We start from the raw sequence: 19,499 nt of genomic DNA, 5'->3' as shown, positions 1-19,499 counted from the left end.
ATAATAATAATAATAATATGTAATTTTGCACACCAATATCCATTCATGTTGCTGCAGGTTATGTCACTTGGGATAAATATCATGATATTACTAATTATCACGATATTTTTTCATAATTTTATTTAGGGCTAAAACGAATATACCGAATATTCGAATTCGTATTCGATTCGACTTCGTTCGAAGGAATTATTGAATTCGAAACATCGAAATTACAGTAAAGATGGCAGACACTAGTAATGAGGAATCTTTGTCAGTCTCTACAACTTCAACATCAGACACTGGACTAGAGATGTACCAATAATCGGATTGGTGATCGCGAGGGTGATCAGATCGGTTGCCGATATGTCTTCCATATTCAGTAATAATGGGCACAAACGCTCTATGAATCGATTAGTTTTTTTGCTCACTACAAACGAACAGAAAGCCTCTCTACACTATTCTATAAAACGCTAAGTTACGAGAAGCCATATGACGACGTGTGTGAGTACTGCTCTTAGTGTTAAAATATTCTTACCCAGAACAGTAGCTGTTAGCTAGCTGCACTTTAAGAATAAAAAACTGCACTACAGGAAAACTAAAGTGATCACCTGTGTATAACAGCCATCTTGGTAACTACTCAAAACACGGAGTAATCCGGACAAAGGAGCATGTATTAAAATATTTGCGGTGCCTAATTGTCTGGGTTGTGTAATAGAGGCCACACCACCATAGGTAGTTGTGCAATATAGTAAAGTTACATCACTTCTCTTTTCTCAATGCTACAAATCATTAGAATATACATCATGCAGTAGCTACACCTGTAGTTCTATTCGATTTACGAATATACAATAATTTAATTGGTATATAATCAGTATCAGCTCTTTTAGGTACAAATTAATCAGATACTGAAAAATCCTTATCGGTACACCTCTAGTAGCTACATCATCAGACACTTTTACTTCATTTCAAAAGCTGCCTACTGTATCAAATTTTAATGATGTTTTACAATTGAATACAAATAATAAGAAATAACACATGTACACTGTATAAGAGCATTACACTATATATAGAATATTCTATTATTCGTTCTTGACTAAAAATATTCGTTCTCTTTTATTTAGAATATTCGTTTTAGCCCTAATTTTATTTTGACAGATGCTCTACTATGAAACCACATCTGCCTACACAATGATATATCGTGATAGTAAAATTTCAATACTGCCCAGCCCTGCATTCATCAAGCAATCTGTTAAACATGACCCCATCATTATAGCCCAAAGCATGCAGAAGCCACAGCGCTGTGAAGTTTTCAAAATTTTCAAGAGTAGAATCAACCTTCCTTCGATCTCAAAGGGATAATTATTTAAGATCAAAAGAAAAAGAGGTAACTACCCAGGGTTCTGTCCAGGAATTCCTCAGTGGTGCATAAAATGGTTCTTAGTCTTCGAATATGGGAGTTACCACCACCAAGATATGGACGCTTACCAAATTGGTGTCAAAAATCGCAATGTAGCATCTGGAAGAAAGGCTAAGGATAGTATGGCGTGTTCCACTCCCATGATTCGCCTGATAGTCACTGTAGAGGTGAGCCTAAACTGTAGTGGTGTCACTTCATAAAGTTTCCTTGCGTCTGGGAAGAAGAGTTTAGACTATACAGCAAATAATCTACTAGACTGCTAACACTAAGTCTGGCTATTGCCCTGATGTAAACCACTTAAGAGATAAGCTAAAATTTAGCTGCTGACTTACAGATAATTATTGCAGAAGTAACATTTTTTAATAGCTGATTAATCAAGACACACGATAGTGTGTCGTGCGGCCCAAGAAGCTGGCGCACCACACCGTGGGTATATTGACGGGAAGAAAGAAAACGTCATTTTCACACTTTTGTATCTCGGTGATCCCTTATCCGATTGGAACCAAATTTGCTATCAAGTTGCCTACCAGCCAGGGGAGTCTACATACCAAATTTGAAGGAAATCACTCCAGCCATTCCCGAGATACGAGCTGCCAAAGTTTCAATTTTTTTCTTCATTTGTTTTTATTTCTTCATGTTTTTGCACACTTGCAAAAATTGCTATAAAACGCGAATGTATGCTCCGATCACCTTGAAATTTGGCACACAGAAAGGGAATCCAAAGGCGAATCCTAACATCAAATTTGGTGCAAATCTGATGAATGGTTAGGGAATTATGACTGATTATTCATGTAAAACAAGATAGATTTGTTGTCACGCCTACAGGGTAAACCGCTTCATGGAATGAGTTGAAAATTGCTATGCAGATGGAGTAACCATCGTAGGAGTGCCTTTTGGTAGTTTGAATGGAATCGAGATAAAGACCATGGAGATATGACACAAAACCCAACCTGTGTCACAATTACACGATCAATTTTATGAATAAAAAAAAAGTATTAGTTTTTACGCCTACTAGGCAAACCGGTTAGAGTAATGAGCTGAAAACTGGTGTATAGCTGGAGTAATCATCATAGAAAGTCCTCGCAGTAGTATAGAAGAATCGGATTACAAACCACTGAGTTATGATTCGAAAGCCAACTCCATGTGGCAAATGCGAGATCGAGATACTCTAATAGAACAGTTACCCTAATAGAGCATTCAGATAATTTATTTACTCCATTATAGAATTCTATTACATTACAAGTTATTCTGTAGGGAGTTCAGCTGCAAACAGTTAATCTTATAGACAGTTCAACAAGAAGCAAGTCACCCTATATAGAGTTCAGCTACAAATATATTGTTGTAGTGATTCAGAACATTACAAGTCACACTGAAGAGAGTTCAGCTATAAACAAGTCATGCACCCTGTAGAGAGTTCAGCTGCAAACAATTTACTCTGTAGAAGTTCTGCTACAAACAAGTCTTTATTCAGAGAGTTTAACAACCAAAATCTACCATGTAAAGACTTCAGCTAGACTAACAAGTTACTCTGTAGAGAGATCAGCTAGAAATAAGAGAGAGCTCAGCTAGAAAACGTCACCTTGTAGAGAGTTCAACAACAAACAAATCACACTGTAGAGAGATCAGATAGAAGAAGCCACCTTGTAGAGGGTTCAGCTGTGAAGTGATCACCCTAGAGAGAGTTCAGCTAGAAAGAAACCATCCTGTAGAGAGATCAGCTAGAAAGAAGTCACCTAGAACAACATCAGCTACAAAGAAACTATCCTGCAGAGAGTTTGACTACAAAAAATCACCCTGTAGAGTATTCAGCTACAAACAAATCACCTTGTAGAGTGTACAACTAGACACGAGTCACCCAGTAGAGAGATCAGCTAGAAGAAGTTACCTTGTAGAGAGTTCAGCTACAAAGAAACCATCATGTAGAGAGTTCAGCTACAAACAAATCACCCTGTAGAGAGATCAGCTACAAACAAGTCACCCTGTAGAGATATCAGCTATTACCTTATAAGGATCAGCTACAAACAAATCACCCTTAAAAATATGTGTTGGAAACAAATCACCATGTAGAGAGTTCAGCTAGAAACAAGTCACTCTGAAAAGAGCTCAGCTACAAACAATGGGAGTTTCAGCTACAGTTCAGTTATGTATAAGAAGTCACCTTATTACCTACAGTATGATTATCTTTCATTGTTAAATATACAAATATTTTTAATCAGACAAAAATCTGTACACAACATTTGTTCCACAATTCCTGCAGAAAAGAAAAAAAACCAAGTTAGAAAGAAGCCCTAAAGCCAGCCATAGGCCAGCTTTGGGGTATCTATATATATAAAGCTGAAAAGCCGTCCGTCCGTCTCTCTACATTCCATTCGGGTCAGTCAGCTATCTTGCTAACCACTGCAAGTATCGAAGGAGTTTGTTTGCTTCACGAAGCGCTCATCATCTAGCTTCACCAAGTTTGTTTAAAGACGTTTCTACCTGCTGCCGTTTGCCGTCTACAGCGTGTTGAATGCAGGGTTGTTGAGCAAAAGTCACTGGAATTTTTGTGCAAACCGCATGGTGAACTGCAATAAACACCTAAGCTATTTAACTTACGCATGCCTTTATAACTACCTTTAATTCACCTAAAACCACAAGGATTTAATAGTTTAGTGGGGAGGCTGTGTGCCTCATAATTGTGAGGTAGTAGGATTGAGCCTCGCATGTGTCGCACATTTTTTTTCTTCCATCCAGTGAACCTTTTTACTACAACATTTTATGCGTGATGCCTGCACGTGAATTCAAATCTTTTCAGTGCTGAAGTGTCAAGATGCCAAAGCTAAAGAGACGGTCTTCTTATCGCGCTTCTCAAACAAAGCAACATAAACAGACTCAAAGACAAGATCCAGATAAGCAACAACAGAAAAGGGATAGAAAGCGCGAATTATATCAGCTGGGTGCCAGTGTTTCCCGCGAAATAACAGCAGAAACACGAAAAGATGAAGTAGAGAGAAGGCGACAACGTGATGCTGAAGCCCATCGCCTTGCCCATCTTAATTCTGAACGAAGATCAGAAAAACAACAAAGGGACACAATTGCCCGTAGTCTGGCTCGACAAGACCCAGTAACAAGACATATAGAACAGCAGCAGAATACAGTTACAAGACGGCAGGCGCGTGCTGATCCAGCCGTAAGGGAACAAGAACACAGTTAACCGTCAACTCACCAGAACTGATCCACAGTACAGAGCTCAGGAGCAGCAGATGAACAACACACGTCGACAACAGGTAAGTGCCAGTAGACTACCTAGCTTAATGGCCATTAATTATCAGCCAGCCACCTTCTACAACACAACTGATATAGGCACACTTAGTGTAGAGTGTTCACATTGTGGGGCATTGAAATTTCCTGGGGAGACTGAGTCATTTTGTTGTTCTAAAGGTAATGTCCAACTGGAGCCATTCCCTCAACCACAGCCTTTCTTGCAACACCTGTATGAAGGTACAGACAGTGATAGCAAACATTTCCTGACAAACATACGTAATGACCAGCTTTGGTTGTAATGAGGTGACAATTCCTGGCTTTAATCCCTCCTTTAAATACAGGGTCAGGTATATCATCGGATTGGTAGCATTGTTCCATCAATGGGTGAGTCTCCAACATTTTGTCAGGTTTATTTCATTGACAATCAGGAGTCACAGGTGGCCACTAGCACCGCAAGACAAGCAATGCAGTGTATACTGAAGTTTTTTTTGTGTAAATAGATCTTCTGCTACCCATCTGCTGCTACTGTTGCTGTTGGTATTGTGGGTCAGCTCATGTGATGTGGTAAGGAGTGTATCATGGTAAACATGTATATTGCTCTGTTTATATGTAATGAACCATTTTACTTATGCAATGTATTTTCTTTTGCACAGACTACATTACGCTAAAGGTTGACACTACTATCAATGGTGCTCTAGAGTTAATCCTACTATTGTTAACTATTGATGCAGTGATGATCAGCTTTGTGTTTAATTTATATTACTTTGTACTATCAAGGGATAATCCCTACTATTAATACTTATTAACTGAAATGGTGCTGTGATGATCAGTTATTCATCAACACCTTTATAGGTATTTATGATGACATCATGCTGTTGAAAGCCACTAGATGGAAACATCTGAGGAGGCTAAGATCTGAGCACCGTCAGAACCAAGAGACATTTTTGCAATGTCATTGTATGCATACTATTTGTACACTAATTTTTTAATCCTTACATTATTACTTCATCTCTAATCAATTTGCAATGTGCGCTACGCAATGCCTGTACGTAGGGCAGGTAACCATGCTAGTACAAATATAAAAAGAAGTGAAATCTAATCAAAAACAGCCAAGCTGTAAAAAAAGAGTGCGGTCCTCAAAAGACTATGGTGAAAAAAGATGTGATATCCAAGGTGGCGGCCAAGAAATGGCTGTGATGGTAGGTTAATCGCAAAAATCTTAATTACGACAATTCAGGTGAGTTTGGTGCCGAATTCTAGTGGAGGAGGCAACACAAATTCACCTGAATTGTCATAATTAAAATTTTTGCCATTAACCTACCATCACAGCCATTTCTTGGCCGCCACCTTGGATTTCACATCTTTTTTTCACTATAGCCTTTTTGAGGGCCGCACTCTTTTTTTACAACTTGGCTGTTTTGGATTAGATAATCTTTATAGCAGCACACACCAAACATGTGTAACATGTAAAACACTCAACACTCCATTATGGTGACTATTCTATTTGAGACACTCTAATAGAACAGTCATCCTGGTAATTCACCAAAAATAGTAACAGTTACATCATAGCAGTAAACAAACAGAATAATCCACAAAAATATTAGGCTGTAGGCTGGCTTTGTTGCTAAAAAACGATATCTATACCAAAACAGTCAAGCTGAAAATAAGTGCGACTTACAAAAAATGCAAAATCAAAGGTGGCAGCTAGAGCTGGGCGATATACCGGTATTGTTAGTAATCTGTGATATTTAAGTCATACTGGTTTTGATACCACCTGTTTTTTTTTAATACCGCCATACCGTCTGGGCACTATGGCCTCCCTGTGGGCTTATTTCATCCCATACTTAGAAGGCAACCAGACATGCAGGTGCTGATGTAGTCAGCTAACCAAACTATGTAAACAAGTTTGTTTGTGGTAATTTGTACCTGAGGTTTGCTGAGCTACCATGGTGTATTTGGTGCTTTTGTTGAGGTAAATGGCTTTTACATTAATACCATGATATATTATTTAGCAATACTGTGATACTTCTTAAGGAAGGTATACCGTTTGCTATTTTTCAATACCGCCCAGCACTAGTGGCAGCCAAGAAATGGCTGCAATGTTGTTAATGGTAATCATTAACGTCATTGAAATTTCTTGGCCACCACCTTTGATTTCACATTTTCACTCTGTTTTCTTTGAACTATCTATACAAGACATGTCCTCACCTTCTGTGCCTTCCCGAGGGTGGTGATCTTAGAGGCTAGAGTGTTCCATGATTGTGAGACATCTAGGAGACCTGCCTTGATGGATATCAACTTTACTGCCTCACTCTCTCGTTTCTGACTAGCAACTAAACATAACAAACATGTGTACTTCATTGTCACAACTTCATATCTTATAGTCTTAGCACTATTGTCAGTATTGTGCGTACACAAATAACACAACTTTGTGGTTGAGGTAAAAATTTACATACCACACTAAACTTAGGTTTGCAAATGTCTCCACTGATAGCTCGTCTAACTCCCTACATGTGACTCATTGAGAAAAAGTAGGTATGTGCCCACAGCCAGCACACCTGGTTTAATAACCGTTCACAAAAATTATCATATTTCTTTGTGTGTTTTATTAGAGTAATTATAGAGTGATTGTACATAACTGATGGATAGTGTATATTTTAACAATTTACACGTTCTAAACTACAGAAACATCAGTAGTCAGATAACAATGGGCCCACTGTACATCTGATGGAGAGAGAAAACACACACGATTTGTGTATAGTTAGTGTTATTTGAGCTGACTGACTTTATATGCTAAAATCATGGCAAACAACTTTAACAACTAACCAACCTTCAACTTTCGCTAACTCTTTTGCACTGGTGGACTGCTCCAGTTTCTGTTTGGTCATCTCAATATCCTATTGTTGACATGGTAACATGTTATCTCTATATAGTGCCCACCTTTGGACCCTTTAACAGTTCCTTTTGTAATTTCTTCTCTTTGTCTTCACAGTTACTCTGAGATATGAAATAGAACACTGTGACTCTAACAGATTTGGCTGTACAAACATACATTAATACTGGACGGTGTATGAAGAAGACAAACATTTTCCATATAGCAGTTTTATTTAGAGAATTTTGTAGGTTAACAGCTACCGTGAAAAATTTCTCCCTCAAAATTCAGAACTCGATTAAAACGAATGACATATGAAGAACCAAAAATTCTGCCTTGAAATTTGAACTTGTCCAATCTGCAAAAAATTTCACCCTCAAATATAACCTGTTGTATGTCCAGCTCTCACATATGGAAATACAAAAATTATCTGGATAAAACAGGTTGAAAATCCCCAGTGACCAACCTATAAAACATTTTTGTCTCAACAAACCATTGTTGTCAATAGCCCCAGTGGTTGGCAAGTACATGGAGACCAGAGGGGTGGGGCTGAAAAAGAAAATTTTCTATCTCCATACATGATATCCCACTTGGGACCTGTGAGAGTAAAACCTCTCATGATCAAGTGGGGAAATGATCGTCTAGCAACATACAGCTCCACAACAACTTTCTTTGAATTCAATGAATATCCACTACTTTCCAAATAGCTTTAGCATATAACTACACAAGAAAAATTAAGAATTACCTCAGAGTATGTCCTCTATGTAAAATAGTGAACCAAGGGAGGTCACCTAGACCCATAGATATACTAGTGGAGATTTAATCACTACTTCAGTCATGGAAATTAGGGATTAAATGTCCACTAACATATCTGCAGGTATAGGTGACCTCTCTTGTTTCCCTGCTTGTTTTTCTATGATCCCTTATCAAACTTAGAAAATTCTTAATTTTTCTTACACTAGTTTGTTCACTTTTTTGTAACATTATTGTGACTACACATACCACATCAAAAGAAAGGATGGCACCAGAAGTAATGTTTCAATTGAACACTCACCACAACTACTCTCAAAAGTGAAGTGGCTATTATGCTTTGCTTTCAGCTATGTTCAGCCTGTTTTGCAGCAATACAATTGAAGAACAGTAGGTGAAGCACCTCTGCAATAAATCCAATCACCACAGAAAGTAAAGATGGTTCCTGTTTACAAATGTAGTGAAGCTAATGTATCACACTACCTCGAATTGACAACTAGGGCTGTCAGCAAAAAGAAATGGGACACAAAGGAGGACAAAAGTAAGTCCATGATATGTGCATCGGTATGCCAAAAGGCACCTGTCAGGCTAAAGCAACATTAAACAGTGAAAAAATCAAGCCATTAGCCTTAGCTGTTATCGAGTTACCATAGAACAGGTTATTTTTGTATGAGTTTAATTTTCGAATTATTCGAAGAAGACGGCTTCTACGAAAATTTAACTCGTCGAATATAAAGCTGCCTTGTGCCAGGTTGGCTGAATTCTGTCCACTATTAACAGAACTCCACATCTTATCATCCTGGGCAGAAGAAATACAGAACAAATACATGATATCTCTTTCTGTACCTAGCAGGCCAACACCATTGCTTTTGTTGATGCTGCAATGGCCACGCCCACAGCAAATCAACAGTGAAGATTATTCATTTCCCCATTGGCAAAACCACCTTTCCTATAGCAGAGCAGTCCCAATACAGTAACACCTAATGAATGTCTCAATTTCGATCGTACAACTACACGTGGTCATCGTCTTCACTGCACACTTACAAAAAAATAATTTTAGTGGCACTAAGCATGGCGATAGAGTTTTCGAAAATTATATTTTCAAAATTTATTTTAGCAGCTGCTCTTCGAACATTTCCCCTTCAAAATTAACCTGTTATACAGTATGTTTGTCTGAAGGCATCAAACAGGCAGTTAGTCAGTTAGTAGAAAATTCCACTGATTTTTGTTTAATTGTAGAACCACTAAGGTTTGTACTGAAGGTACATTTGGGCTTGGTTATGCCTAACCAATATTGCCAAGGTGCCAGGATGGTATGGTTGTTGAGTGATATTCTTGGCCCAACCTCAATCACAGTACTACTGTACGATAACTTATTGTAGCACAGTAGACACTCTGATCCTCATATATTTGAAATTGGAACTGACTGTTCTATTAGAGTATTTTGAATACAAGTGTATGTTCTATTAGAGTATTTCAACAGAGCTCTGTGTATAAATGTATGGGTTTCAGTTATCTGAACAATTCACTTATCTGAACACTTTTACCATTGCCTGAGAAAAAAGGGACTTGAATAACCAAGGTTTCACTGTTTTATAATACTTCATGCATGTTCTATTCTTAAAATCAGATGCTCAAACTAACACATAAACAACAGCTGAATAACCAACCAGATGCTTGCTAGCTTGGTCCACTTTCTTCTCCATATCAAGAATGTGTTCAAACACTTTCTTGTGGTTCTTTAGCTGAGCTGTGGGAGAGGGGACATGTTACCATAGTGATGTACAATACACTTTGATATGTTGTGATACTCACAATGTAGTTTTGTGTATCAATGATAATTGTGCAATCACTGAAATGTGAACACATTTAACAGTGTAGTTGAAGTTGTTAACCAGTTTCCTAGACTTGTTATGTGTAAAGGAGTAACAGCTGATATTTTTGGCAACTATACACTATTGGTTCTCTGAACAATTGCACCTCAACTACACTGTTGTAGGTATATCACACACAACTGGTTACCATGGTGATACACTAAACTTACCAACATATTCCTTCTGAGACTCCAACCACATCAAAGTGAGCTCATGTGACTGGATCATAACATCCTAAAAGATGCACACTATTACATCATCAGGATCACATGATCACACACCTGGAGGGCAGGACTGATCTCATCCAGTGCCCACTTCTGACAATATCGGGATGCTATGGGGACAGACGGACATGATGTATGTTATGGTTACACTTCAAATCTGGCGGGCTACATGCATAAACTAAATCCTAAAAACTACACAATCACACAGAGCCATATTACATAGAGGACACACTCTGAGGTAACAGTGTGGTTCATGTCTGTAACACTAACAGTGACAATAGCATAATATCAATCCCTACATTTCACCATATATGGACATCATAACATTGTACTGCTCAAAAGTGTGACTACTTTACTAGAATTACAGAATTGAAATTGACTGTGGAATACTTAAGTCATGTAGTGTGTGTGTGTGCGTGCGTGCGTGCGTGCATGCGTGCGTGTTTGCAGGACTTAAGAACTTTTCCATCAGTGACTCATGGTACCATCAAGCTCAAGACAGATGTTTATGGAAACAATTAGTTAATGAAGGATTGATGAATTTACTGACTTGATCACAGTCTCAACTTAAACCGTTCCATTGTAGGACTTGCCAAAGGTCCTTTAGGAGAGCACAAGACATATCGAGACATAATTTTTTTTTTTTTATATATATATTTTATTATTAATACTGTGCAGACCTCCATTAGGGAGTATAAAGCACAGATACATGCAAGAAAACAAAATGTACAACATTTTAGACTATATAGCTGGGTTAATACAAAAATAGTCTACAATCCTTTTTTGAAAGTCATCTACATTGGTTGCTTCAATTGCAGTAGCTGGGAGGCTGTTCCATATTTTGATAGTGGCAGGGAAAAAAGAGTGCAAATAAATGTTTAAGTGGGCTGATACCTGTCTGAATTTGTAAGAGTGCCCTCTTGTACATGTGGTTATTGGCATAGGAAGGTGGTAACTGGAAATGGATGTTTCATTATGTAATATTTTAAAAAGCATGATAACCCGTGAGATTTCTCGCCTACACTCCAAAGATGTCCATCCAAGTGAGTTTAACATCCCTGTGACACTAGACATAAAACCATAATCACCAGTCACAAATCTTGCGGCTCTACGCTGCACCGACTCAACTAAGTTTATGTTTTTATTTGTAAAAGGTGACCACACAACACTAGAATATTCAACAACTGGTCTCACCATAGATATATAACAGGCTTCTTTCACCCTAGCTGGGCAAGAACTAATGTTTCTTTGTAAAAAACCCCTAACTTGGTTTGCTTTATTAACAATTTTCTTAATATGTTCATTAAATGTTAAATGTTCATCCAGAATAACTCCCAAATACTTTGCATTAGGCACTGATCTCACCTCCTCACCATCCATATGATAACAATACCTTGAGGGGTTTTGTTTGTTTGTAATGCGCAGTAGCTCACATTTGGATAAATTAAACGTCATTTGCCATGTTTTTGCCCATTGTGTTAGTGAATGCAGGTCTTGTTGTAAAATATCATGATCTGCAGCAGAATGTATTGCTCGATAGAGTAACACGTCATCAGCATAAGTGTGTAACTACCCACCCTCAACATGACCGACGATGATTAAGGGCAAGATTTTTCAGGACAAGCATCATCCATTGAATGGCTTCCTTCCAAGTCCAAGTGTATGCTGAGCACTGTATTAGGATGGATGAGATGTGATGGTAGCATATTTCACAGATTCAAGCTTACAAGGAACTATATAAAACGTTCTTCACTTCATTGTTTATACCACTGCCCAGAATTGTTAAAAATAATGACTGCACTAGATGTTTATTTGAGACCCAGCGTTTATTCTAGTTATGATGCTGTACCCCCCCCGGCAACTAAACGGGACCAGACGTTTATATGAGACCAGCTGTAATTCGATGATTTACGGTTGTGATATATCAACATATCAGTTAAGAGGGCTATATCACCTAATCCAATATGAAGATTAGAATATCAGTTGATTATGTTATGAGGATAAGATAGGAGGGAGGTACTGGGTACACTTGATGGTTAGGGTAGCTATGGAGTGTATTCACTTAGCTGCTTCAGCAAGTTTTAACCCTTAAGCCCGCAAGGGAAATGCGTGTTTACACAATATGGGAACGCATAGTGACAATAGGTGAGGTAACTTAATTCTTACTCTAAAACAACACATTGTTCAAAAGTCTATTCACTGGGCTACTTGGAGAAGGTTAAAGGAACACTGTAACTACAGCAGCTTACTTGTTATGAAGTAATGAATAACAGCGAGTCCTCTCCGTAGTTCAAAATTATTGTCACGTCTTTAATTTCAATTGTGGGTTAACTCACTTGAGTCATATATGGCCTATAGAATATTTTATGGCAAAACAAACAGAACTTGTTGCAAGTTGATAGAAGCAACTGCCATCGAGTTATGGACCATTTTATAAAGGTATGTATGTTTCCTTGCCAAAAAGGCTAGTTTTGATATCACTGTTTGGTATTAGGGAAAAACACTTGGTATCATTTTAATCATTGTTACATCACAAGTGGAATGATGTAAGTTGTGTAGATGCTTCGAAGGTTACATCACTTTGTGCAAGACACGTGTATTTGAGCCAGTTTTCTGGCCTATAAGGTTTAAAGGTTAAAGGTACAATTCGTGTAAGGTTTAAAAACCACAACATATGCACACTGGGATAGAATAATATATCTGCTCACATGCATAGAGAGAGGGTCTAGTTACTGTACAAGATTCTAATAGTTATTGTGCAACAACAATAACAAGCAAAATCAAGTGTACAAGATTTTGACCAATCAAATCAATTCATTTCTTTGAATTTCAAATTACCGCACGTGACTTCGTTTGATGCGCAAGGACTACCTCTGTGACATTACAGAGTTCTGCTGTAACAATTGAATGTAACTAAACAATGATGATGAACCGCACAAAGTGAGTAGTCATAGAAATAGGTTAACAGACAGCTCCATAGGTTCATTTCAAGGCAGTATTACGAGTACATTAGTCCCAACTACAATGACTTATCTCCCAAAGAGCACCTCACTGATGACTACAAGCAGCCTTATCATCTTCAGGATGAACTATTGCACATATTATGTAATTCTACAGTATCTATGGTAACACCAAGACAAACGCCACAAAAATTTGATCACCAACAAAGTTGGTATTTCTGAAGCATGCTAAAAATTTTGAATATCAACTTGTTCCCTGGTCTACCTCTTGTACCACCAATGACCATACATCGAGATTGGGAGAATGGGCTGGAGCGCTATAGCCTTGAGACCTGACCCTTAATTTGTCACATGAGATCATGTGACCCTCCAAGATTGGGTCATGGTAAATGTGTACCCCAACATCTATGATAAGGCTCTGGCTGGTATATTTGGTAGTATGCCCACTTACCCATACAAGATAGTCTTCCAGAAGACTAGCAATTACATGCCACCAAATAAACTTGTACTAGAGTGACCAGACCATTCCTATACAAAGGGGCAGGTACTGCCAACACACTAGACAATAACATGTACTCAACAACTTGTCAACTATGCAGTCATCAATGAAATGCTATACACTATCATTGACTGAAGTTAGCAGTTGATGTCTAGATGTTTTGTCCACCAGAAAACAGAGTATTCAACAACGGTGAGTACATGTGTAGTTATGTGTGCATACTGTTAAAACTCTGTGTAGTGTAGTGGGAAGAACAGTTAATATCACCACTGGAGTTTAACCTCAACCTTCGAAAGGAAAACAAGTCATCACTGAACAGTTCAAGGATGATCATGACATTATTTCATGCTCTAACTCTCAAACCCACAAAGAATTTTGGGAAGTGTATGTTTACACGATATGGGCATGGCAACATTTAGGTGGGGTAACTTACATGTAATTCTTATAGCCTAAAACAACACACTGTTCAAAAGTCTATTCACTGGGCTAGGTTAAATGAACACTGTAACTACAACGGCTTACTTGTTATGAAGTGACAAGCAACAAGAAGCTGCATCTCCGTGTTTCAAAATTCTAGCCATGTGTTTAATTTCGATTGTGGGTCTACTCCTATGAGTCATACCTGCATACGCATATGGCCTTATAGAAAATTTTAAATGGCAAAACAAACAGAATTTGTTGCAAGTTGATAGGAGCAACCACCACATTATGTAAAGAGTGTGTGTTCCCTTTCCAATAGGTTATTTAGACTCTATTTAGGCTGTTTTGGGTGGGTAATAAATCTCACATACTCCACCTTGTTTTCTAATATACTCCACGCCTCCAGGTGCAATATAACATATGCTCAAATCTAGATTTATCCAAATAGCATGCATTTTTTCACATGTAGTGATGTAACGAGGGAACTTATTTTGTCATGTGAGCAAGCATAGTTGCCATGGCGCTAGCATTATCACAAGAAAAACCAGTCACTTTTGCCGAGCCTACAGCAGATACAGCCGTGGACAAGGTACTTAATCTGAGTGTAACATGAAATCAGTTATACGGGCACAATGTGGAGTCTATGAAATTTATAAACCCTAAGGCCCTTAGTAGTGCCTTCGCTTTGCTCGTGCACTACAGCCAGGGCCTTCGGGTTTATAAATTTCATAGACTCTACACTGTGCCCATATAACTATTGTTTATATGAGTAGTTTTGGCCCCAATGTTTACCATTAGGGATAAACCTTTGGTATCATTTAATCCTTGTTACATAACAAATAGAATGATGTAAATTGTATAGCTATAGGACAGATGCTTCAAAAGTTACAGCACTTTGTGCAAGGCATGCGTATTTATTAAGCTTAAATCAAATTTTCTCATAAATCATGAGCAATGTTGGTACATTGCTACAAGGACCACTCTGTACTCACAGACATGACAAACAATGTTAGCACATGTACAACAACTTCACTTACACACTAGAGTACACTACATGAATATGATGGAGGTGTATCCATTGTACCCTTAATTTGGATTGGAAAGTTTGTAAAAGAGACTTTCCCCAGAGGAGGGTGGAAGCGCTGCTCGAAAATATTACGCTAATTACATACCTCTGTTTAGAATTTCACGTGAGCCTCAATAGTCGCAACACAAAACTAGGGATCACTGGGGATCATTAGATATTTAGATTGTATTTCGTGTAAGCATTACGATGACGTACTTTGTTTTGTAAAATCACTTAGTTTTCAGGGCAAAACTGATGAAACACTTTTGCGCATAGTACGCTTGCACTAAGTATATTCTTCAACAAGGCAATGACTCCACACTTCGTTACACCAACCACACGATTTAGTTAATAACAGAAAACGAGCATTTAGCATAATTCATTTTAACAGTGCTTAAACCACGCTTCCACCCTCCTCTGGACTTTCCCGTACACTGGGACCTCTTAATGTGGACACTTGAGGACACCTACATAATCCAGACACTTCTATAACTAAGGTCCCATTAGTACATAAACTGACCTGGAAAATCAGGACACCTTGATAATTGGGACACTACTGGTCAGCCTTGTTATTGGAGCATGTACTGTATTGCTCACATGTACACACACTGAGTGATAACTAATACTTGATCCTCACACACTGATACTTTTAGAAGAGAAGGTGATCTTGGTACTAATGCATAAAATGATCGGCAAAAAAATGTGTAAGGTCTCCTACAATGACAGTACAGTAAGACCAGCATAATAGGACACTTTAGGACAACCAACAGTGGCCAGATTATACAGGTGCCTTCTTTTCAAGTGTCCTGATCAACAGGATTCATTGTATCTAATCACTGGACTACTGAACTGACATTGGGGGTACTATATGACATTTCAGCATTGAATAATTTCCATTCCGATGCATAACCTATTCTAGTTTGTGCCCACATATCCACACATCTGGTTGTTGTAGGTCTAATCACATATTATAGCAGGCCTAGGGTGTCTATCATACTAGAAAAATCAATTCTGATATTGTGGGTAACAAATCATTCACACACATTCTATTTCCAAAATTGGATTTAGAAGAAAAAAAAATATTGATTACACACTACCTTCTAATAAGCTATGTACAGTACCTCTACAATGGTACACAGATGGACAATCCATTATACCAGTACTGAATCTATTACATCAAAGATTAGAAGTGACCACTAGTTCTCCCCACACTACAGTGTACATGCTACAAATCTGTATTGCTAAAGTGACAAGACACTTCCTCTTTATGTGAAGGGACAGATGCTACCGTAAGTTAGCATGATTGTTAGTGTTGCTTAGCAATGGACTGCCCTTAATTCCGTGGCCATTCAAAAAAAAAAAATGCAAGCACTAAAATGCATTGTCCAGTAAACTGGATTGTACACAAGCCTTTTAACCATAGCACAAAAACTGTTAAAGCTACGTACCTAAAAGCTACAAAAGCTACGTACCTAAAAGCTACAAAAACCTTTTCACTCACCACCAAATTTTGGTTTGAATGGATCAATCATAACTTCACGTTGTACGTATCTTAAAAATACAAAAGAAGTAGCTCTTCTCACATGATGGTGGGTGAAAGAACTTGTCCGTACTTCACTATCAACTTTCTCTTGACATCATGATGCTCATAATGTGATGGCAATTCAGTTGATATACAGATATTAAATGGCTACCAAACACTGTGACAATAGGAGGAGAAAGGAACGAACACTTTGTAGCGAGTGAGTTCCTCGTTGTATAATAAAACTTTATAGTCAGATAGCTTACTTCTTGCCTATTAATAAAATCTGTATTAGTGGCGGGATGAACACTTCATGAGATAGTACTGTTTGAAAGCAAACACAATAATGACAGTAAGAATGGCAAGTCCAATAACCATACAAAGTAAGTAATACAACCATGTAGGTTAAGAAACCAAATGCTAACATAACTAAAGATTATTTCCATGTTGATTAGGCCGCATTACAAGCAAGCACATTCACTCTACTTCCTTTTAAAGAACACCCCTTTGGCAACTGCAAGCAGCCCCAATCATACCACACCTTCACAAAACTTCATAACAGAAATTTCCACACATTACGTAATTCTGTAGTATTTATGATTAATTGCCTACAACACAATCTGAAGTTCAAATGCTACAAATTTTGAATGTTACAACATTCCTCGTCAACTATGCAGTCATCAATGAACTGCTATACACTATCATTGACTGAAGTTAGCTGTTGATGTCTACAAGTTTTGTCCACCAGAAAACAGAGTATTCAACAATGATGAGTACATGTTAGTTGTGTGTATGTGTACTGTTAATACTCTGTGTAGTGTAGTGGGGAGAACAGTTAACATCACCACTGGAGTTTAAACTTCAACCTTTGGAAGGAAAACAAGTCATCACTGAACAGGACCATCATGACATTAATTCACACTCTACATGTATAAAAATATACAAACCGGCCACTCTGTACTAGCGTTGCACCGTTAATCGGTTGAATAATCAGTAACAGCCAATGTTAGCTAATTTTGCAAATATCAGCATCAGTAATGAAATTATTAACTGATTAACCTAAACCCACAATCAATCAGTAAAAACAGTAATGAAGTACAGAAAGTGCTGAACGTAGCAGTCAGTGGTGAAACATTTCATTTGCTGTAACTGTTTTATAGCTGCTTGAGGCTTGTATGTCTGTGAAAAGTGTGGTTACAAGGCTATAGCAAGTTGTGTAGATTTATCAGCCTCCCACGCAATTAGTCAAACATCCTTCACAAAGGAACTGGAACCTCACTAAAAACACTGTTTGTAAAGCTGGCTTAGCGATTTTATAACTACTTGGTATCCTTTCCCATGAAAAGGGTTAGTGGCAAGGCTGTAGCAGACCTTGTAGACTTGGCCGCCCACACAATTAATACAATGTACACACAAACTTCAGATGATTTTCTAGTCCTCCTCTGAAGAATTGAAGAATATGGACATATCAGTTACAGGAATGGGCAAATAATTGGTATGGTATGGTACGTAATTGGTATGGTACGTAATTGGTATGATACGTAACTGTGAAAACAGGCGCACATCAGTGCAACACCACAGACATGACATACTATCACATGTACAACAACTTCACTTACACCCTAGAGTACACTGCACGAAGCAATACAAGCTGGGACCTAACTATATTCACTGTACCTCCTGTAAAATTTGGAGAGTTTGTAAGAGACTTTCCCATACACTGGAACCTGTTAAATGCGGACACTTGAGGACACCTACATAATCCAGACTTCCACCCTCCCACTCCAAAATTTATTGTTGTACGTATGTTAAATATTTTCATATTGAATCAGAACGATCAAGGGGCTGGTTTAAGGCTACATCAAGCAATCAAGCACTGCAGCATTGTGTAAAGACAATCAAAGTGCCTTTAAATATCTACAACACGTATCTTAATATCAAGAGCAAATTGTAATCTTAGCTGAAATCAATATATCAAGGTAAGCATTTGTTGATCAAGCTTCTTGATTTGATCACAAGTGCTAATACAGTAGTGGCTAGTCTCACATGACCAGATAAGAAACAGTAATAATCAGGACATACTAGCGCTGCAACAAATAGTCAGACATTTGTTAGAATCCAGGTACCAAATTTACCAATCCGATATTAGCAAATTACAAGTGTGCACAATAAAAATGGCTTCATTCGTCACCTCCATTTCTACAAGGTGCCCTTTTCTGCTATTTTACATAAATTACAGTTGTAGAACAAGCAGTAAGCATGTATAGTAGCAGCTGAATTCTAGCACTTTTGTAATATACAAAAAATGCCACCAAATAGTTTACATTCAATCATTCACTAAGACATCCAAATATCCAAACTGAAGGTGTGAGGTCAATCTTGCTTTGATTACCAAATTGTACAATACCCTGTACTTATTACAGGGCTGCAATGTATGTTAATTTTAGTGTTTGATGAAGTCAGCTTACTCGCAGACAATTGCAGCAAAAACAAAAACAATGAAAAGTTTGATCTTTTAAAAAAAAATGTTTTGTCAGTTACAAAACACGCTATAGTCCCACATTGCTAGCTAGACGATCCGTTTTTCTACATGGCATCTACCGATTAGTGCCTGCTACAAATGAACAGTCTGGTTAAATTTTCACTGCTAATAATAATATTTTGTTTGCGATG

The 19,499-nt window shown here is 37.9% G+C and overlaps 1 protein-coding gene across 1 annotated transcript in view; it reads right to left on the bottom strand.

Annotated features, from left to right (window-relative positions):
• Positions 1-19,499, bottom strand: part of LOC136252882 (uncharacterized) — a 32,271-nt gene that overhangs the window by 11,582 nt on the left and 1,190 nt on the right. Inside the window, exons 3-8 of the mRNA XM_066045463.1 lie at positions 10,417-10,469; positions 10,306-10,369; positions 9,932-10,011; positions 7,580-7,636; positions 7,470-7,536; positions 6,848-6,972 (exon numbers count right to left, since the gene is read on the bottom strand). Coding sequence (XP_065901535.1) covers positions 6,848-6,972; positions 7,470-7,536; positions 7,580-7,636; positions 9,932-10,011; positions 10,306-10,369; positions 10,417-10,469 — 446 coding nt within the window. The remainder of the gene's footprint in view (positions 1-6,847; positions 6,973-7,469; positions 7,537-7,579; positions 7,637-9,931; positions 10,012-10,305; positions 10,370-10,416; positions 10,470-19,499) is intronic.

The sequence above is a fragment of the Dysidea avara genome, chromosome 4 (genome assembly GCF_963678975.1).
Source record: "Dysidea avara chromosome 4, odDysAvar1.4, whole genome shotgun sequence".
Lineage (NCBI taxonomy): Eukaryota > Metazoa > Porifera > Demospongiae > Dictyoceratida > Dysideidae > Dysidea > Dysidea avara.
This window is presented reverse-complemented; position numbering and strand designations above follow the sequence as displayed.